Raw genomic sequence first — 16,494 nt, 5'->3', positions numbered from 1 at the left:
AAAGCAATCTACAGATTCAATGCAATCCCTAACAAACTACCAATGGCATTCTTCACAGAATTAGAACAAAAAATTTTACAATTCGTATGGAAACACAAAAGACCCCAAATAGCCAAAGCAATCTTGAGAAAGAAAAACGGAGTTGGAGGAATGAGGCTTCCAGACTTCAAACTATACTACAAAGCTACAGTAATCAAGACAGTATGGCAGTGGCACAAAACCAGAAATATAGATCAATGGTACAAGATAGAATGCCCAGAGATAAACCCATGCACATATGGGCACCTAATTTACGACAAGGAGGCAAGAACATACAGTGGAGAAAAGACAGCCTCTTCAATAAGTGGTGCTGGGAAAACTGGACAGCTACATGTAAAAGAATGAAATTAGAGGGCTTCCCTGGTGGCGCAGTGGTTGATAGTCTGCCTGCTGATGCAGGGGACGCGGGTTCGTGCCCCGGTCTGGGAAGATCCCACATGCCGCGGAGCGGCTGGGTCCGTGAGCCATGGCCGCTGAGCTTGTGCATCCGGAGCCTGTGCTCCGCAGCAGGAGAGGCCACAACAGTGAGAGGCCCACGTACAGAAGAAAAAAAAAAAAAAGAATGAAATTAGAATACTACCTAACACCATACACAAAAATAAACTCCAAATGGATTAAAGCCTTAAATGTAAGACCAGACACTATAAACCTCTTGGAGGAAAACATAGGAAAAACACTCTTTGACATAAGCCACAGCAAGATCTTTTTTGACCCACCTCCTAGAGTAATGGAAATAAAAACAAAAATAAACAAATGGGACTTAATTAACCTTAAAGCTTTTGCACAGCAAAGGAAACCATAAACAAGACAAAAAGACAACACTCAGAATGGGAGAAAATATTTGCCAATGAAACAACAGACAAAGGATTAATCTCCAAAATATACAAACAGCTCATGGAGCTCAATATCAAAAAAACAAACAATCCAGTTAAAAAATGGGCAGAAGACCTAAAGAGACATTTCACCAAGGCAGACATACAGATAGCCAAGAGGCACATGAAAAGATGCTCAACATCACTAATTACTAGAGAAATGCAAATCAAAACTACAATGAGGTATCACCTCACGGGTCAGAATGGCCATTATCAAAAAATCTAGAAACAATAAATGCTGAAAAGGGTGTGATGAAAAGGGAACCTTCCTGCACTGTTGGTGGGAATGTAAATTGATACAACCACTATGGAAAACAGTATGGAGGTTCCTTAAAAAGCTAAAAATAGAACTACCATGTGACCCAGCAATCCCACTACTGAGCATGTACCCTGAGAAAACCATAATTCAAAAAGAGACACGGGGGCTTCCCTGGTGGCACAGTGGTTGAGAGTCCGCCTGCCGATACAGGGTACACGGGTTCGTGCCCTGGTCCAGTAAGATCCCAAGTGCCGCGGAGCGGCTGGGCCCGTGAGCCATGGCCGCTGAGCCTGCGCGTCCGGAGCCTGTGCTCCACAACCGGAGAAGCCACAACAGTGAGAGGCCCGCATACCGCAAAAAAAAAAAAAAAAAAAAAAAGAGACATGTACCATAATGTTCACTGCAGCTCTATTTACAATAGCTAGGACATGGAATCAACCTAAATGTCCATTGATAGATGAACGGATAAAGAAGATGTGGCACATATATACAATGGAATATTACTCAGCCATAAAAAGAAATGAAATTGAGTTATTTGTAGTGAGGTGGATGGACCTAGAGTCTGTCATACAGAATGAAATAAGTCAGAAAGAGAAAAACAAATACCATATGCTACGCATATATATGGAATCTAAAAAAAAAAAGGTACTGATGAACCTAGTTGCAGGGCAGGAATAAAGAGGTAGAATATGGACTTGAGGAAATGGGGTGGGAGAGTGAAGCTGGGGTGAAGAGAGAGTAGCATCAACATATATACACTACTGAATGTAAAATAGTTGGCTGGTGGGAAGGAGCAGCATAGCACAGGGAGATTGGCTCCATGCTTTGTGATGACCTATGGGGGTGGGATAGGGAGGATGGGAGGGAGGCTCAAGAGGAAGGGGATATGGGGACATGTGTATGTATATGGCTGATTTGCTTTGTTGTGCAACAGAAACTAACAGTATTGTGAAGCAATTATACTCCAATAAAGAGCTATTAAAAAAATAATAAATAAATAAATTGGAATTAGGAGAAGAGTCTGAAGGCGTGGAGATTAATCACTGAATCTAAAGTAATCTGGATGAGAAGAAAGAGGGGCCTGAGCATTAGTTACAGTCTCCTTGAGAGTGTGAACTTTGTGTTACAAGTAAACTCAAGTGAAACCTAGTAGAGATAAAACTGAAAAGATCAGCTGGATGGTTACTGTGGAAGAGAGAGCAAGAAAAGGAGAAAGAATGCACAGTTCTCAGAAATGACCTTTGTCACTAGAGTTCTTATAAATTCACCCATGTGTCCTCTGAAGTTGACTTTCAAATAGTCCTGAAAGATTATGTGCAGTGTAAACTCAAAGATGATGGGAGTACTGTATGGGATTTACTTAGTCTATTTGAATGGTTTTACATGTTTTAAGCACAGTTCTTCATTTCTTCTTTACCTTATTCCTTTGCAAATTCAAAAGTTCTTTTGGGAGTATGCATATTTATAACACTGTAAAAAACCGCTTATGAACGTAATATAAATATAATATAAACCCCAAAACAAACAGAAAATGGAAAAATATGTGTTTGGTATACAGTTTTAAAAAAAATAAATTTATTTATTTATTTGTTTTTTATTTTTGGCTGTGTTGGGTCTTTGTTGCTGCGTGCGGGCCTTCTCTAGTTGCAGTGAGCAGGGGCTACTCTTCGTTGTGGTGCGTGGGCTTCTCCTTGTGGTGGCTTCTCTTATTGTGGAGCACGGGCTCTAGGCGTGTGGGCTTCAGTAGTTGTGGTGTACGGGCTGTAGAGCACAGGCTCAGTAGTTGTGGTGCACGGGCTTAGCTGCTCTGCGGCATGTGGGATCTTTCTGGACCAGGGCTCGAACCCATGTCCCCTGCACTGGCAGGGGGTTCTTAATCACTGCGCCACCAGGGAAGCCCTGGTATACAGTTTTTGAGCCCAGTAATCTAAGTATAAATAACAAAATGTGATCTTGGATCAAGCTGTATTTCAGTGTGTATTCTGTTACTATGATTTGTGACATATTATACACTATACAAAGTTACACTGCTACCCACACCACACTGTATCACATTAACTACCTCTGTCATGAATAATGCAAAAAATTTTTGAATGATGGTTCTCTGGCAGCTGTTAAGTGCTTTTTAACATTTGGACTTAAAAAAAATCAAAAAGCAAATGTTCAGTGTTGATAGACACAGCTGAGTGGTATTAAACTATACTATATATTTTCTCTAAATCAACTGTAAACTTTAACAGGTGCCATTCAACTTCAGGCACTTAGCCAAGTCTGGAATTAAGATCTCTCTGTCTTTGTTCCTCTAATCCTTTTTAAAGTTCTTTTATTACTTAAATAATTAGACCTTCAAATTCGATCAACTAAACACAATCAATCCTACTCCACTTATAGCATAGTAGTGGCAATCAACCCACTGGGGAAATGTGACATATTATTTGGGTAACATCCAGTGTCCATGATACAAAAGAAAAAAATCTCCTTACCCAGGAGTTCTTCATGGATTGATCAGGAGTTGAAATAAAGGCATTCATGAATGCCCAACTTATTGTTTATATGCATATGGATGATTTTATTGTGTTTTAGAGCAAGGGTTGGGATAGGAGGAAGCTTAATAAAATTCATGCCTTTAATTTCACCAAAAGTTCTATGGCCTCAAAAAGGTTAAGAACCACATATTCTAATCTACCCATTAGTGGATGAGGCTTCCTAATACTCTATGACAGCTGCCATATTTTTTAGCACAGTTGATATACTCTATTATCTAAAATTTAAAGATGAACTAAGAGACACTTAATTTTTAAGAAGTCATCTTAGAGCTAAGTAGGGTGTTACTTTAGGATTCCACAGTCAGTTAAATTCCAAAAAGAGAGGTACAAGATAAGGATGAACGTTTACTACCACTTTCCTTGATTATAAAAACCTCTTCTGGGGCTTCCCTGGTGGTGCAATGGTTAAGAATCCGCCTGCCAATGCAGGGGACACAGGTTCAATACCTGGTCTGGGAAGATCCCACATGCCATGAAGCAACTAAGCCTGTATGCCACAACTACTGAGCCCGCATGCTGCAACTGCTGAAGCCCGAGTGCCTAGAGCCGGTGCTCCACAGCAGGAGAGGCCACCGCAGTTAGAAGCCCTTGCACTGCAACAAAGAGTGGCCCCTGCTTGCCGCAACTAGAGAAAGCCTGCATGCAGCTACAAAGACCCAACACAGCCAAAAATAAATAAATTAAATTAAAAAATAAATCTCTGCTATATGGCAATTATACAACCAGTGAAATTCAAACAGTTAACCTGGAAGGCAAAAATAGTATCAAAACTGTTTTATATGGTTTTACAAATAAATGTTAATAACAACCAAATTATAAACATTTATTTCCACTGTATTATATTATACTATTAAATGTGGTTCTAACCACCAAAATAGTTTAAGCTCAGAGTTGGAAATATCTATCACTCTCACCTTGGTACAGACTACCCGTACAACCACTTTCCAAAAGGCAGAGGAATCAGACCCAGGTTGTACCTCAAAGAGAAGATGTTTTTCCTGGCCAGAAGCCACTTTAGCAGTTCTGAAAAGAGGTAAACACATTCGTTAATTTTATGAAAAGTCACGTAAAATAATGGAGCTACGAAACCAGATTCAAGAAAGTTTAAGACAGAGGAGGAAATGTGAAGAAAACACAGAAAGACAAATAACAATAATGGTGATTGTAATAATTAGATTTTTAAAATACAGGGATAGAGAATGTTTTGACTATAAACATACAATTTAATTTTCAAGGTGGAAAGCATAGTGGAATGATATTTATAAATCTATTTTTTTCATATCTATATCTCAATGGTCTTTAAATTTCTAACAAAGACAGCTAGGAAAAACATGTGCAAGGAATCAGGTACTTAAAGAAAAAATTTAGCTGGTTTCATTTATCCATATTTTGACTAGTGCCTCAGATGTATATAAAGTGTGAAAAAATGTTGATCTTGGTTGAGTCCTTCCTTAAGCAACAACACTTATATACCTCTTTGAAGACAATTTTTACAGATAATTTGAAACTGGATGAAGCAAATGATTTTGAGACGCTTATGTAACTTTACTGTCCTCCCCTAGCAGAGTAATTCTGATTTAGAAAGCAACAGGATACTAACATAAAAAATATAACACTTTTTAGGATAACTCAATATCGTGCAACAATGCCAATTTAAATCAGTTCAAAGACATAAGTATTGCAGCTCCCTTTTATCATTACTCACATTTCTCTCTGAGCACCAGTGGGGATATCACAGTCAGAACTAAGAAACTTACAGCTAAATAAATTGAGGCCATTGAAAATTAAGTAACTAGCCCTAGGTAACAAAGTCTGCCAGTGAAAGTAGTACTGCCAGTTCCCAGTTCTGTTTTCTAGCTATCAAGCCATGCGTCTTTTGCGTAGGTTTAACTTTATAGTTCTCAGACAGCACTGAACTTGTGAAATTCCAACTCTGACCCAGGGGAATTGGTTTTAAGAAGCAAATCCAGTCAGAAACATTCTGTGCTAATAAATAAAAGGGAGATACTCTTTTACCATCACCTCTATATTACACAGTAAGCTTAGCTTGAGGATGTTTTCATAGGACACATTTTATCCAGTATCTTTAGGCCAAAAAACAAAATTTCATATAAGAGACTAGGTTTTTTTGTATGTAAGTTCTAAGACTCTAAAGGGATGGCAAATGTCATTGATTACTCTTCAAAAAAGTTGACACAATATACATAAAAATTCCACTCTTATGATACTATTAAATTCTCAATTGAATTTTATTCCTTAAGAATACAGTCTCAGAAGTAATGCCTCAAATGCTACCATTTGGATGATCTTTAAAAAAAAAAAAAAAAGAACAAAGTAAAATGCTAGAGTTTTAAAAACCATGACTACATTTTTATTATAAAAGATCAGACAATACACAAATATACACAGTAAAAGGTAAAATCTCCCTTCTCTGCTCCCCTTTTCCATCACCTCCCCAGAGAGCTGTGTATATCTTTCCAGTTCATTTTCTATGCATTTATATATATATATATCTACACAGGATCCATCCATATATCCATACAGGGCTTCTTTTTGGTCTGTCTGTTTTTAATGAGTGAAATCCAGTGTTCTTAAAAGAAATGATCTTCTAAGATAACTTTTAAGAGTTAAGAATGCTTTATTCTTCATGACTGGCTAATAACAGGACACTCCAGCCATGTCCATAAAAACACTGCATTTCCTTCTCTTTATCTAATGTGTTCTAAATGGCCAAGTATAATATGTCTCTTATCCAATACAGTTGTTGCAAAGCTTAAGGAGTACATTCATGTATTTTACCCTAAACTATTAATAGTGACTATAATATAAATTTATATATACTAAGTGGTTCCAAACTGCTTGGTGATTTTGTTTGGCCTTTTTGGGGTTTAAGGAGAGGTAACATGGGATAGTGGAAAGATCTTCAGACTTGGGGAAAGCTGGATCTGCCATCGATACTTAGGTAATCACTTTAGGCCTCAGTTAAAATGTCAGACTGTCAGCAGAGTGCCTTGCACATACTATGGGCTCAGTGAACGTTAGCTAAGTTGGATAGACTAAAGAAAGAACCTTTAAGATCTCATTTAAAAGGCAATGCCAATAAGTTATAACTATACCCCCAGGGAGACAGAAGATACATATACAAAGCGAGTTGGATATGGGTGCTGCTAGAGGAAGACTTAATAGAAAGAAGTGACATCTGCTCTCCTGTCACTAAGGGAGAACACACAAACAAAAATGGAATATTTTAAAAGTGTAACAATCTGGGGTCATTCAGGGACAGAGCTCAGTATATTTTAATAGCTTCTATACAGATCAGTATAAAAATTGATTTAATAAAGAATAATTCACAAAGAGAAGGCTGTTCTATTGGATGTGCTAAGGAGGCAGAGAAGTTTATACTCCATCTTAGAAACCTAGTCAAGAGTTAAGTAGAGATGTAAACATGATAGCTAATTAGAAAATATTTATAAACAAAATATCTTATTCTTCAGTGATGACAAATGAATTATTACCATATATATATATTTCTCTGGCAAAATAATGGTTCAATGAACAAACACAGAAGATTTATTTATTAACTAGATGAATTGGTTGATATTCAGAAACCTGAAGTGCCCTTTGACTATCCTAGGTGCCTTTCTCTAGATGACTAACTGGTATATTCTCTTCTGTTATGCACCTCCTTCAGTGCTTTCAAACAAGGGTCAATTTACACGCCTGTGGTCAAAATTCAGTTTTAAGTTCCTTCTGTTCTTTTAGTCCTATGACATATTTTTAGATAGCTACATAGAAAGTCTTATAGTACTCAATAAATATTTGCTAACTGCTGCTGAAAACATTCTCTTACCAACCAATACGTGTGGTTATCTCTCAGACAGTCATAACACTGGGGCAATATGTCAAGGGGAGAAAATAAAATGAAAAAGAGCAAGTCTTACACATCATTAAGTTCTGCTACTCTTCCAAGAAATTCTTCATAAGTTAAGGAGCCACTTTCTCGAACCAATGTGACATGTTTTGCTACTTTTTCTGGTAACTTGTTAAGAACCAGCTGCGTCTGATCCGAAATTTGCTGTCCCATGATGAAATGATGTCTTATGAAATCCAAAAAGAGTGTTGCTTCACATCGTTTCTGTCAAATATACATAAAAGTTACTTTTACATGTAATATATGGTATATATATTGTGTATATATATATATGTAATATATACTTTTAATATGTAATATAAAAATGGCAACATACCCATCCCTTCAAGAAAGTAAAGCAAAACAGGAATACTTTTAAGTGAGATCTCAACAGACTTACATGAGTCTAAGGTGGAATTTATTTAAACAACTATATTTTAAAGTAAAGATTTACAGTTCTATTTTTTAAAGATCATACAGGTAAATGAGAATACAGGATTCACTTATCTTATTGGGAGGGTGAATTCCTATAATTTTGCCAAGTTAAAAACCATTACACACACACACAGAGGCATTTAAGTGATTGTATTTAATAGGAAGTTTGTTTACCTCATATAATTTTCCTAAGAACATTTCCTGACTGCTTACCATGTCAGGCTCCAAACTAAGGGCTTTCATATATTATCTCATTTATCTCTTACAATAACCCTAAGAGGTAGGCATTATTATATTCCTAGTTGACAGATAAGGAAATAGAGTTGAGTGACTTATCTAAAGTTAAACAGCTGGGGACTTCCCTGGTGGTGCAGTGGTTAAGAATCTGCCTGCCAATGCAGGAGACACGGGTTCGATCCCTGGTCCAGGAAGATCCCACGTGCCAAGGAGCAACTAAGCCTGTACGCCACAACTACTGAGCCTGCATGCCACAACTACTGAGTCCATGCACTGCAACTACTGAAACTTGCGCACTCTAGGGGCCGGGGACTGCAACTACTGAAGTCTGCATGCCTAGAGCCCGTACTGTGCAACAAGAGAAGCCACTGCGATGAGAAGACCGCGCACCACGACGAACAGTAACCTCTGCTCGCCACAACTAGAGAAAGCCCATGCGCAGCAACGAAGACCCAACGCAGCCCCCAAAAAACATTAAACAGTTGGTAGCACTTCCCTGGTGGCGCAGTGGTTAAGAATCCGCTTGCCAATGCAGGAAGCCCTGGTCTGGGAAGATCCCACATGCCGCGGAGCAACTAAGCCTGTGTGCCACAACTACTGAGCCTGTGCTCTAGAGCTGGCAAGCCACAACTACTGAGACCTGCGTGCCACAACTACTGAAGTCCATGCACCTAGAGCCCGTGCTCCGCAACAAGAGAAGCCACCGCAATGAGAAGCCTGTGCACCGCAACAAAGAGTAGCCCCTGCTCGCCGCAACTAGAAGGAAAGCCCACGCACAGCAATGAAGACCCAACACAGCCAAAACTAAATAATAAATTTATATGAAAAACAAACAGTTGGTAAATGGTTGAAGTGAAATTTGAACTCATGTTTTTTAGATTCTAGTGCTTATATTCTTTAACGCTATGATATACTGTGATGTATAATCATGATATAAATAGATCAGCTAAAAAATTTATTGTAGAATTACTTTATTTATAAATGTACAACTTAATTTTAATTGTAAAATATATGTAAATTAAAGACTTTTTAGCTAATTCAACTATGTTACATTTTCTGCTTAGAAAAAAAAGTGCTTTTGCTTTTTAATTCCTCTAGGTATTTATTTATTTATTTTGCGGTACGCGGGCCTCTCACTGTTGTGGCCTCTCCCGTCGCGGAGCACAGTTTCTGGACACGCAGGCTCAGTGGCCATGGCTCACGGGCCTAGCCGCTCCGCAGCATGTGGGATCTTCCTGGACCGGGGCACGAACCCGTGTCCCCTGCATCGGCAGGCGGACTGTCAACCACTGTGCTACCAGGGAAGCCCGGTATTTATTTTTTAATTAATTAATTATTTTTGGCTGCATTGGGTCTTTGTTGCTGCATGCAGGCTTTCTCTAGTTGCGGCAAGCGGGGGCTACTCTTCGTTGCAGTGCATGGGTTTCTCATTGCGGTGGCCTCTCTTGTTGTGGAGCACGGGTTCTAGGCACGCAGGCTTCAGCAGTCGTGGCACGCAAGCTCAGTAGTTGTGGCTCATGAGCTCTAGAGCGCAGGTTCAAGAGCTGTGGCACACGGGCTTAGGTGCTCCAGGGCATGTGGGATCTTCCCGGGCGAGGGCTTGAACCCATGTCCCCCACACTGGCAGGTGGATTCTTAACCACTGTGCCACCAGGGAAGTCCCTCCTCTAGGTATTTTTAATTTCGAATTTATATAACTTGTTTTCTAAATATGAAGGTGATATTTTAGTTAAAAGGCTAGATCACTACTTTAATAATCTACTATCAAGGTAGATCAATAAGTTACTGAATTGACTTAAAATTTAATCACAAAACATTTATTTAATAATCACTCTAAAGTCTTGAAGGATATAATTCTATGTATTGTGGCTAGAGAAGAGTTGGATGTGTTTATTCTAGACAGTTTTTTCTCCTTTGGTAAATAATGATTTATCAAAATATTAAGCACGGAGATACGGTTAAAATAGAAAATAAGATAAATTTTTAGTATTTATGTATCCTGATATATTCTACAGCTGAATAAGGAAATCCCAATTCAATACGAATACCACTACTAATAATAGTAAAATCAACTAATATTCGTTCACCACTTCTACTGTGTAACACAATCTTCTAAGTACTTTATATATATTCATGAATTTAGTCATTTAAATCCTCATGATAACCATTTCACAGATGAAGAAACAAGATAGCTAAGGAAACAAGCACAGAGAGGTTAAATTAATAAAGCCACAAAGCTAATATTAGACTTTTTTAAAAAAAATAAAGTTAGAAAAAGAAAAAAGCATTAAAATTAAAAAGAATCTGATCCTCCCCCCTCCTATAAGAAATTCCATTTTATTTACATGTCAAAGACTATCATTTTACTTCACCTGAATTAACACTCATATCATATAAAGCAGGTGAAACAGTAACAATTTATAGTAAAAATTTTGTCAGGAAACCTGCTTTATCATTTAATCAAAAAAATGAAAAGTTATAACTCTAAAATATAAAATCATTTACAATAAGAGTTCTCAGTAACCATAAATATGCAAATTTTGCTTTGTATTCAAATTTAATGTGTTATATTTGAGGTTTATTCTTTTAGTCACATTAAATATAGGAAAAGTACAACTGTTCTAAAGAGAAAAACTCAACAATTACTGTTTTGAATCTGAGCCTACTTGGCAATGATAAATATGTATTACAGAGATAAATGAAAGGAAGTTGTTGAGGAAGATCCAGGCCACTAAGAAAACATCTCTGAAGGCAAAATTATATACTTTAAATATAGCCAAATGGATTCATAGCAATCGTATTCAAAGAGAAACAAAGATTTTAGCTTAGAGGAGGTCTCTAGAGTACTCAACATTAGTAATTTCTGGATTTCATAGTCTAATATAAAGTCTCAAAGCACCATGATGTTGCACATTTATTTCTATTCTAAGTAAGGATACTTTCCAAAAATAAATGAAAAAAATCTCTAAAACTTAACAAAAATTTAAAGAATAACTTATAACCTAGGAAATAGAAGGATATAATACTAGAATAAAAGTCCTTCCCAAGAAGGCAGTAATTTCACACCGACTTATACTACATACACTAACACTATGGTCCTTATTTTTCTTGTTCTAATCCAGATGTGTGAAAAAATCATCAGGAGCCAAAGGCTGTACACTGGTGTTAGGGAGCCACTGTTACATGGCCTTTTAAAAAATTAAATTCAACAAGCACCATATGCCTGGCACTGTGCTGTGTTCTGGGGATACAACAGTGAGTGTAAGAAACAGGGTTCTTGCCACCATGGAGTATCTGATTCAGTGGGGAAGAGACAACAATCACACCAATAAATACATAATTTCAAAATAATAAGTGCTAAGCCAAACAAGTATAGGGTACTGAAAGCCTATAAAAGGGGGACTTGACCTAGTCTTGTGACAGGGAAGAAGTCCTTGGGCAAACATTTCATTTGCTATCGGTCAGAGTTAGCCAGAGAAGAGAGGGATAGAGGCATGGCAAGGGGAGGACATTCCAGGCAGAGGTTATAGAAAGCGCCTAAATAGGAAGGAGTATGGTGACTTTGAGGTTAAAAAAAAAAAAAGCCAGAGTGACTAAAGCCTAGGCAGAAGGAGAGGGAGACTGGCACCAAGAGATGGGATGTTTACCATTTTTGTTTATGACACAAAGACAAGACTGCATGCCTGCCCAATCTGTGGATGACTGAAACTGGAATGAATGAATAATGTCCACAGAATACCAGAATCAAAACTGAAAATGGATACTGATTTTCTGAAATAGAATAAATTTTTATGTCAAATATGACTAAAAGTTAAATCCTGAATATGTTTTGAAAGGCACATAAAGCACATAGGTTAAGTTATGTTTAAAAGCAAATAAAATATAAAAGGTCTGAATGTTCCAGTCAAAATAAGTAAACAGTAAATAGCAATAAGAAAGATGCTAAAATAATCCTAAACTCTTGCTAGAAGCAGATGTCCAGAGCAAGAGCCTAGTTCCACTGTGCTCTGGAATGGTTCCAACACACCAGAGTTCTCTAATCAGCTCTAAGCAGTGACACTTTTAAAGGGCACTAATCATTTGAATATATTTGGGAAAGCACGCAAGATGTTATGGATCTAGAAGAGGAAACAAAGCAATTTATTCTAGATAATCATAGTTCAGTAACAACATGGAGCATGGTGATAGGTTTGTTCAAACACCTGAAGAGCTTTCATGTGGAAGAGAAAGTAATATTTACTTTATATAATTACAGAGACCAGAATGGCCAGTATAAATTAGGCTGATTTCAGGTCAATATAAGAATTTCCTATCATCCATAATTATCCAGAAGGGTTAAGGGCTGTCTTGCAAAGCATGTGAGCTTGCATTCACTGGAAAGGTGGAGGTGTTTAAGCAAAAATAAGAAGTTCATCTAATTAGTGTTTTAGAGAAAATTTTTGCTTTAATGAGAAGTGGAGAAGGCAACCTCTAACCTAATATTTTGCTCCCAAAGTGGAACTTAAATTCTCTCTAGCATTCCTGTACTGATTTAATAAAAATGCAATAAAATATTCTAATCAACCAGACTGAAAACTTTAAATTATACCTACAATTCTTAACAAAGAAAAATTAAACTTTTGAAATATATGGTCTTAAGATTTCATGTAAAATATTAATGATAATTTAATCAATATGCCCACGAAACAGATATTAAAGAGATTTAGTTGTTTGTTTATTGAGTTACAAAATGGACCCTTTTAAGAGGTAAAATTGTAATTATATGCAGATGACATGATAATATATATAGAAAACCCTGAACACTCCACACAAAAACTACTAGTACTGGTAAATAAATTCAGCAAGGTATCAGGATACAAGATTAACACACAGAAATCTGTTGCATTTCTTTACACTAACAATGAAATACCAGAAAGGGAAAGTAAAAAAACAAATCCCTTTTAAAATTGCACCCCCTCCCCCCCAAAAAAATACTTAGGAATAAACCCAACCAAGGAGGTGAAAAACTTATATGCTGAGAACTATAAAGCATTGATAAAGGAAACTGATTCAAAGAAATGTAAAAATATTCTATGCTCTTGGATTGGAAGAATTAATATTGTTAAAATGACCATACTACCCAAAGCAATCTACAGATTTAATGCAATCCCTATCAAATTACCCATGACATTTTTCACAGAACTAAAACAAATAATCCTAAAATTTGTATGGAGCCATAAAAGACCCAGAATTGCCAAAGCAATTCTGAGGAGAAAGAACAAAGATGGAGGCATAACCCTCCCAGACTCAGACAAAACTACAAAGCTACAGTAATCAAAACAGTGTGGTATTGGCACAAAAACAGACATATGGATCAATGGAACAGAATAGAGAGCCTAGAAATAAATCCACACACCTACAGTAAATTAAACTTTGAAAAAAGAGGCAAGAACATACAACGGAGAAAAGACAGTCTCTTCAGTAAGTGGTGGTGGGAAAGCAGGACAGCCACATGTAAATCAATGAAGTTAGAACACTCCCTCATACCATATACAAAAATAAACTCAAGATGCCTTAAAGACTTAAATATAAGACATGACACCATAAAACTCCTAGAAGAGACCATAGGCAAAACATTCTCTGACATAAACTGTAGTAATGTTTTCTTAGGTCAGTCTCCCAAGGCAACAGAAATAAAAGCAAAAATAAACAAATGGGACCTAATCAAAATTATAAGCTTTTGCAAGGCAAAGGAAACCATAAACAAAACAAAAAGACAACCTACGGGACTGGGAGAAAATATTTGCAAACGATGCAACTGACAAGGGCTTAATTTCCAAAATATACAAACAACTCATACAACTCAATAATAATAATTTGAAAAAACCCAATCAAAAAATGGTCAGAAGACCTAAATAGACACTTCTCCAAAGAAGACATACAAATGGCCAATAGGCACATGAAAAAATGCTCAGCATCACTAATTATTAGAGAAATGCAAATCAAAACTACATGAGGGAGAGGAATCAAGATGGCAGATGAGTAAGACATGGAGTTCACCTCTTCCTACAAATACGTCGAAAACACATCTACAAGTGGAACGACTTGCACAAAACATCTACCAAACACTGGCTGAAGACCTCAGACTTCCTAAAGGGCAAGAAAACCTCCATGTAACCAGGAAGGACAAAAGAAAAAGAAAAGAGAGAGAAAAGAATTGGGATGGGACCTACACCCTAGGGAGGGAGCTGTGAAGGACGTAAGGTTCCCGCACCCGGGGAAGTCCCCTCACTGGCGGGGATATCAGCCTGGATGGAAAGGGAGCTTTGGAGCCTTAAGCAGAGTGCAGAAACCGGATTGTGGAAGGCAAAATGGAGAGTGACCTGAACAGACATTGGTACCGTCACCTTGTACTCCCCAGGCTGAGACGCTTGTCCACCGGTGTGGGAGGAGGTTGGGTGCTGAAGCTCAGGTTTCGGAGGTCAGACCCAGGGAAAGGACCAGGGTTGGCTGTGTGGAGACAGCCTGAAGAGGCTAGAGTGTGGCAATTGAGGGTGTGTTCAGAAGAAGCCTGGGCCAACCAGAGAGGCAAGGCGCCACTCCTGGGGGGGTGTGCAAGGAGAGGGGTGGGACCACTATAGGAGCTTCCTTCCCTGCAGGCATGGTCTCAGGCAACAGGACACCACCTACACAAGCTCTGGGGGCAGGTGTGAGCTTCCACTGCCACTGTGGGCTCCAGAGACAGGCACAGGCCACTGCCACTGTCATGATGGGCTCCAGAGGTGGGCACAGGTAGCCGCCACCACTAAGAGACCTGCGAGCAGGATCTAGTTGCTGTCCCTGCTGTCCTGGGAGGGCGAGGGCCGGCGCTGCAAGACCCATGAATGGGTGCCAAGTGTTGACCCCACTGTCCCGGGGGGGCGTGGGCCATCACTACCGTTGGGAAACCTGTGAGCAGGCGGCAATAGCTGCCCCCACCATCTGGGGAGTGTGCACAGGCAGCGAGCAGGTGTCAAGCACTGCCCCTGCTGTACAGGGAGTGTGTGGGCTATAGTTGCCACTGGGATACACGGGAGGAAAAGTCAATTGCTGTTCCTGCTGTATCAGGTGTGAGCATGGCCTGCTGCACCTACACACCTCATATCAAAGGAATTACAGCTAACACACACTGAGGAAAGAGGCAGCAAGCATCCAAACCAAAAGCAACCTCTTGATTCCCAACAAGATGGCAGAGTAGAAGGACTTGAGCTCACCTCCTCACGTGAAAACACCCAAATCACAACTAACTGCTGAACAACCATGGACAAAAAAGACTGGAACCTACAAAAAAAGATATTTTACATCCAAAGACAAAGAAAAGCCACAACTAGATTGTACGAGGGGCACTTCTGCAATATAATCAAATCCCATACCGGTCGGATGGGTGACCCACAAACTGGAAAATAATTGTATTACAGAGGAGTGAGAGTTCTGGGCCCCATGTCAGGCTCCCCAGCCTGAGGGGTCTGGAATTGGAGCCCCCAGAGCATTTGGCTTAGAAGGCCAGTGGGCCTTTAGTGCAGGAGCTCCACAGGACTGAGGGAAACAGAGACTCCACTCTTGAGGGCGCACACAAGATTTCATGTGTACTGGGACCCAGCACAAAGAATTGACTTCATAGGAGCCTGGGCTAGACCTACCTGTGGGTTTGGAGGGTCTCCTCTGGAGGCAGGGGTTGTCTGTGGCTCACTGTGGGGGTAAGGTCACTGGTGGCAGAAGCCCCAGGGAATACTGATAATTGTGAGCTCTCCTGGAGGTCCCCATTTTGGCACAAAGACCTAGCCCTACGCAACAGCCTACAGGCTCCAGTGCTGGACGCCTCAGGCTAAACAACCAGCAAGACAGGAACACAGCCCCACCCATCAGCAGACAGGCTGCCTAAAGCTGTACTGAGGTCACAGCCACCCCTAAACACACCCCTTGACATGACCCTGCCCACCAGAGGGACAAGACCCAGCTCCACCCACCAGTGGGCAGGCACCAGTCCCTCCCACCAGGAAGCCTGAACAAGTCTCAGGACCAATCTCACACACCAGGGGCCAGACACCAGGAGCAAGAGGAGCTATGATCCTGCAGCCTGTGGAAAGGAGTCCATCCACACAGAAAGTTTCACAAAATGAGAAGACAGAGAAATATGCTCCAGACAAAGGAACAAGAGACCCAAAAGAATAACTAAGT

General features: G+C 39.3%; 1 protein-coding gene across 2 annotated transcripts in view; it reads right to left on the bottom strand.

Annotated features, from left to right (window-relative positions):
- Positions 1 to 16,494, bottom strand: part of RNF141 (ring finger protein 141) — a 48,070-nt gene that overhangs the window by 22,238 nt on the left and 9,338 nt on the right. For both annotated transcript variants that reach the window (XM_027115408.1, XM_027115409.1), the window contains exons 2-3: positions 7,658 to 7,851; positions 4,631 to 4,739 (exon numbers count right to left, since the gene is read on the bottom strand). In XM_027115408.1, the coding sequence (XP_026971209.1) occupies positions 4,631 to 4,739; positions 7,658 to 7,800 (252 nt within the window). In that variant the 5' untranslated portion in view covers positions 7,801 to 7,851. The remainder of the gene's footprint in view (positions 1 to 4,630; positions 4,740 to 7,657; positions 7,852 to 16,494) is intronic.

The sequence above is a fragment of the Aethalodelphis obliquidens genome, unplaced genomic scaffold (assembly GCF_003676395.1).
Source record: "Aethalodelphis obliquidens isolate GAN/ISIS:26980383/991018 unplaced genomic scaffold, ASM367639v1 scaffold14, whole genome shotgun sequence".
Classification (NCBI taxonomy): Eukaryota; Metazoa; Chordata; class Mammalia; order Artiodactyla; family Delphinidae; genus Aethalodelphis; species Aethalodelphis obliquidens.
The sequence above is the reverse complement of the archived record's forward strand: the minus strand, read 5'-3'. Positions and strand labels throughout refer to the sequence as shown.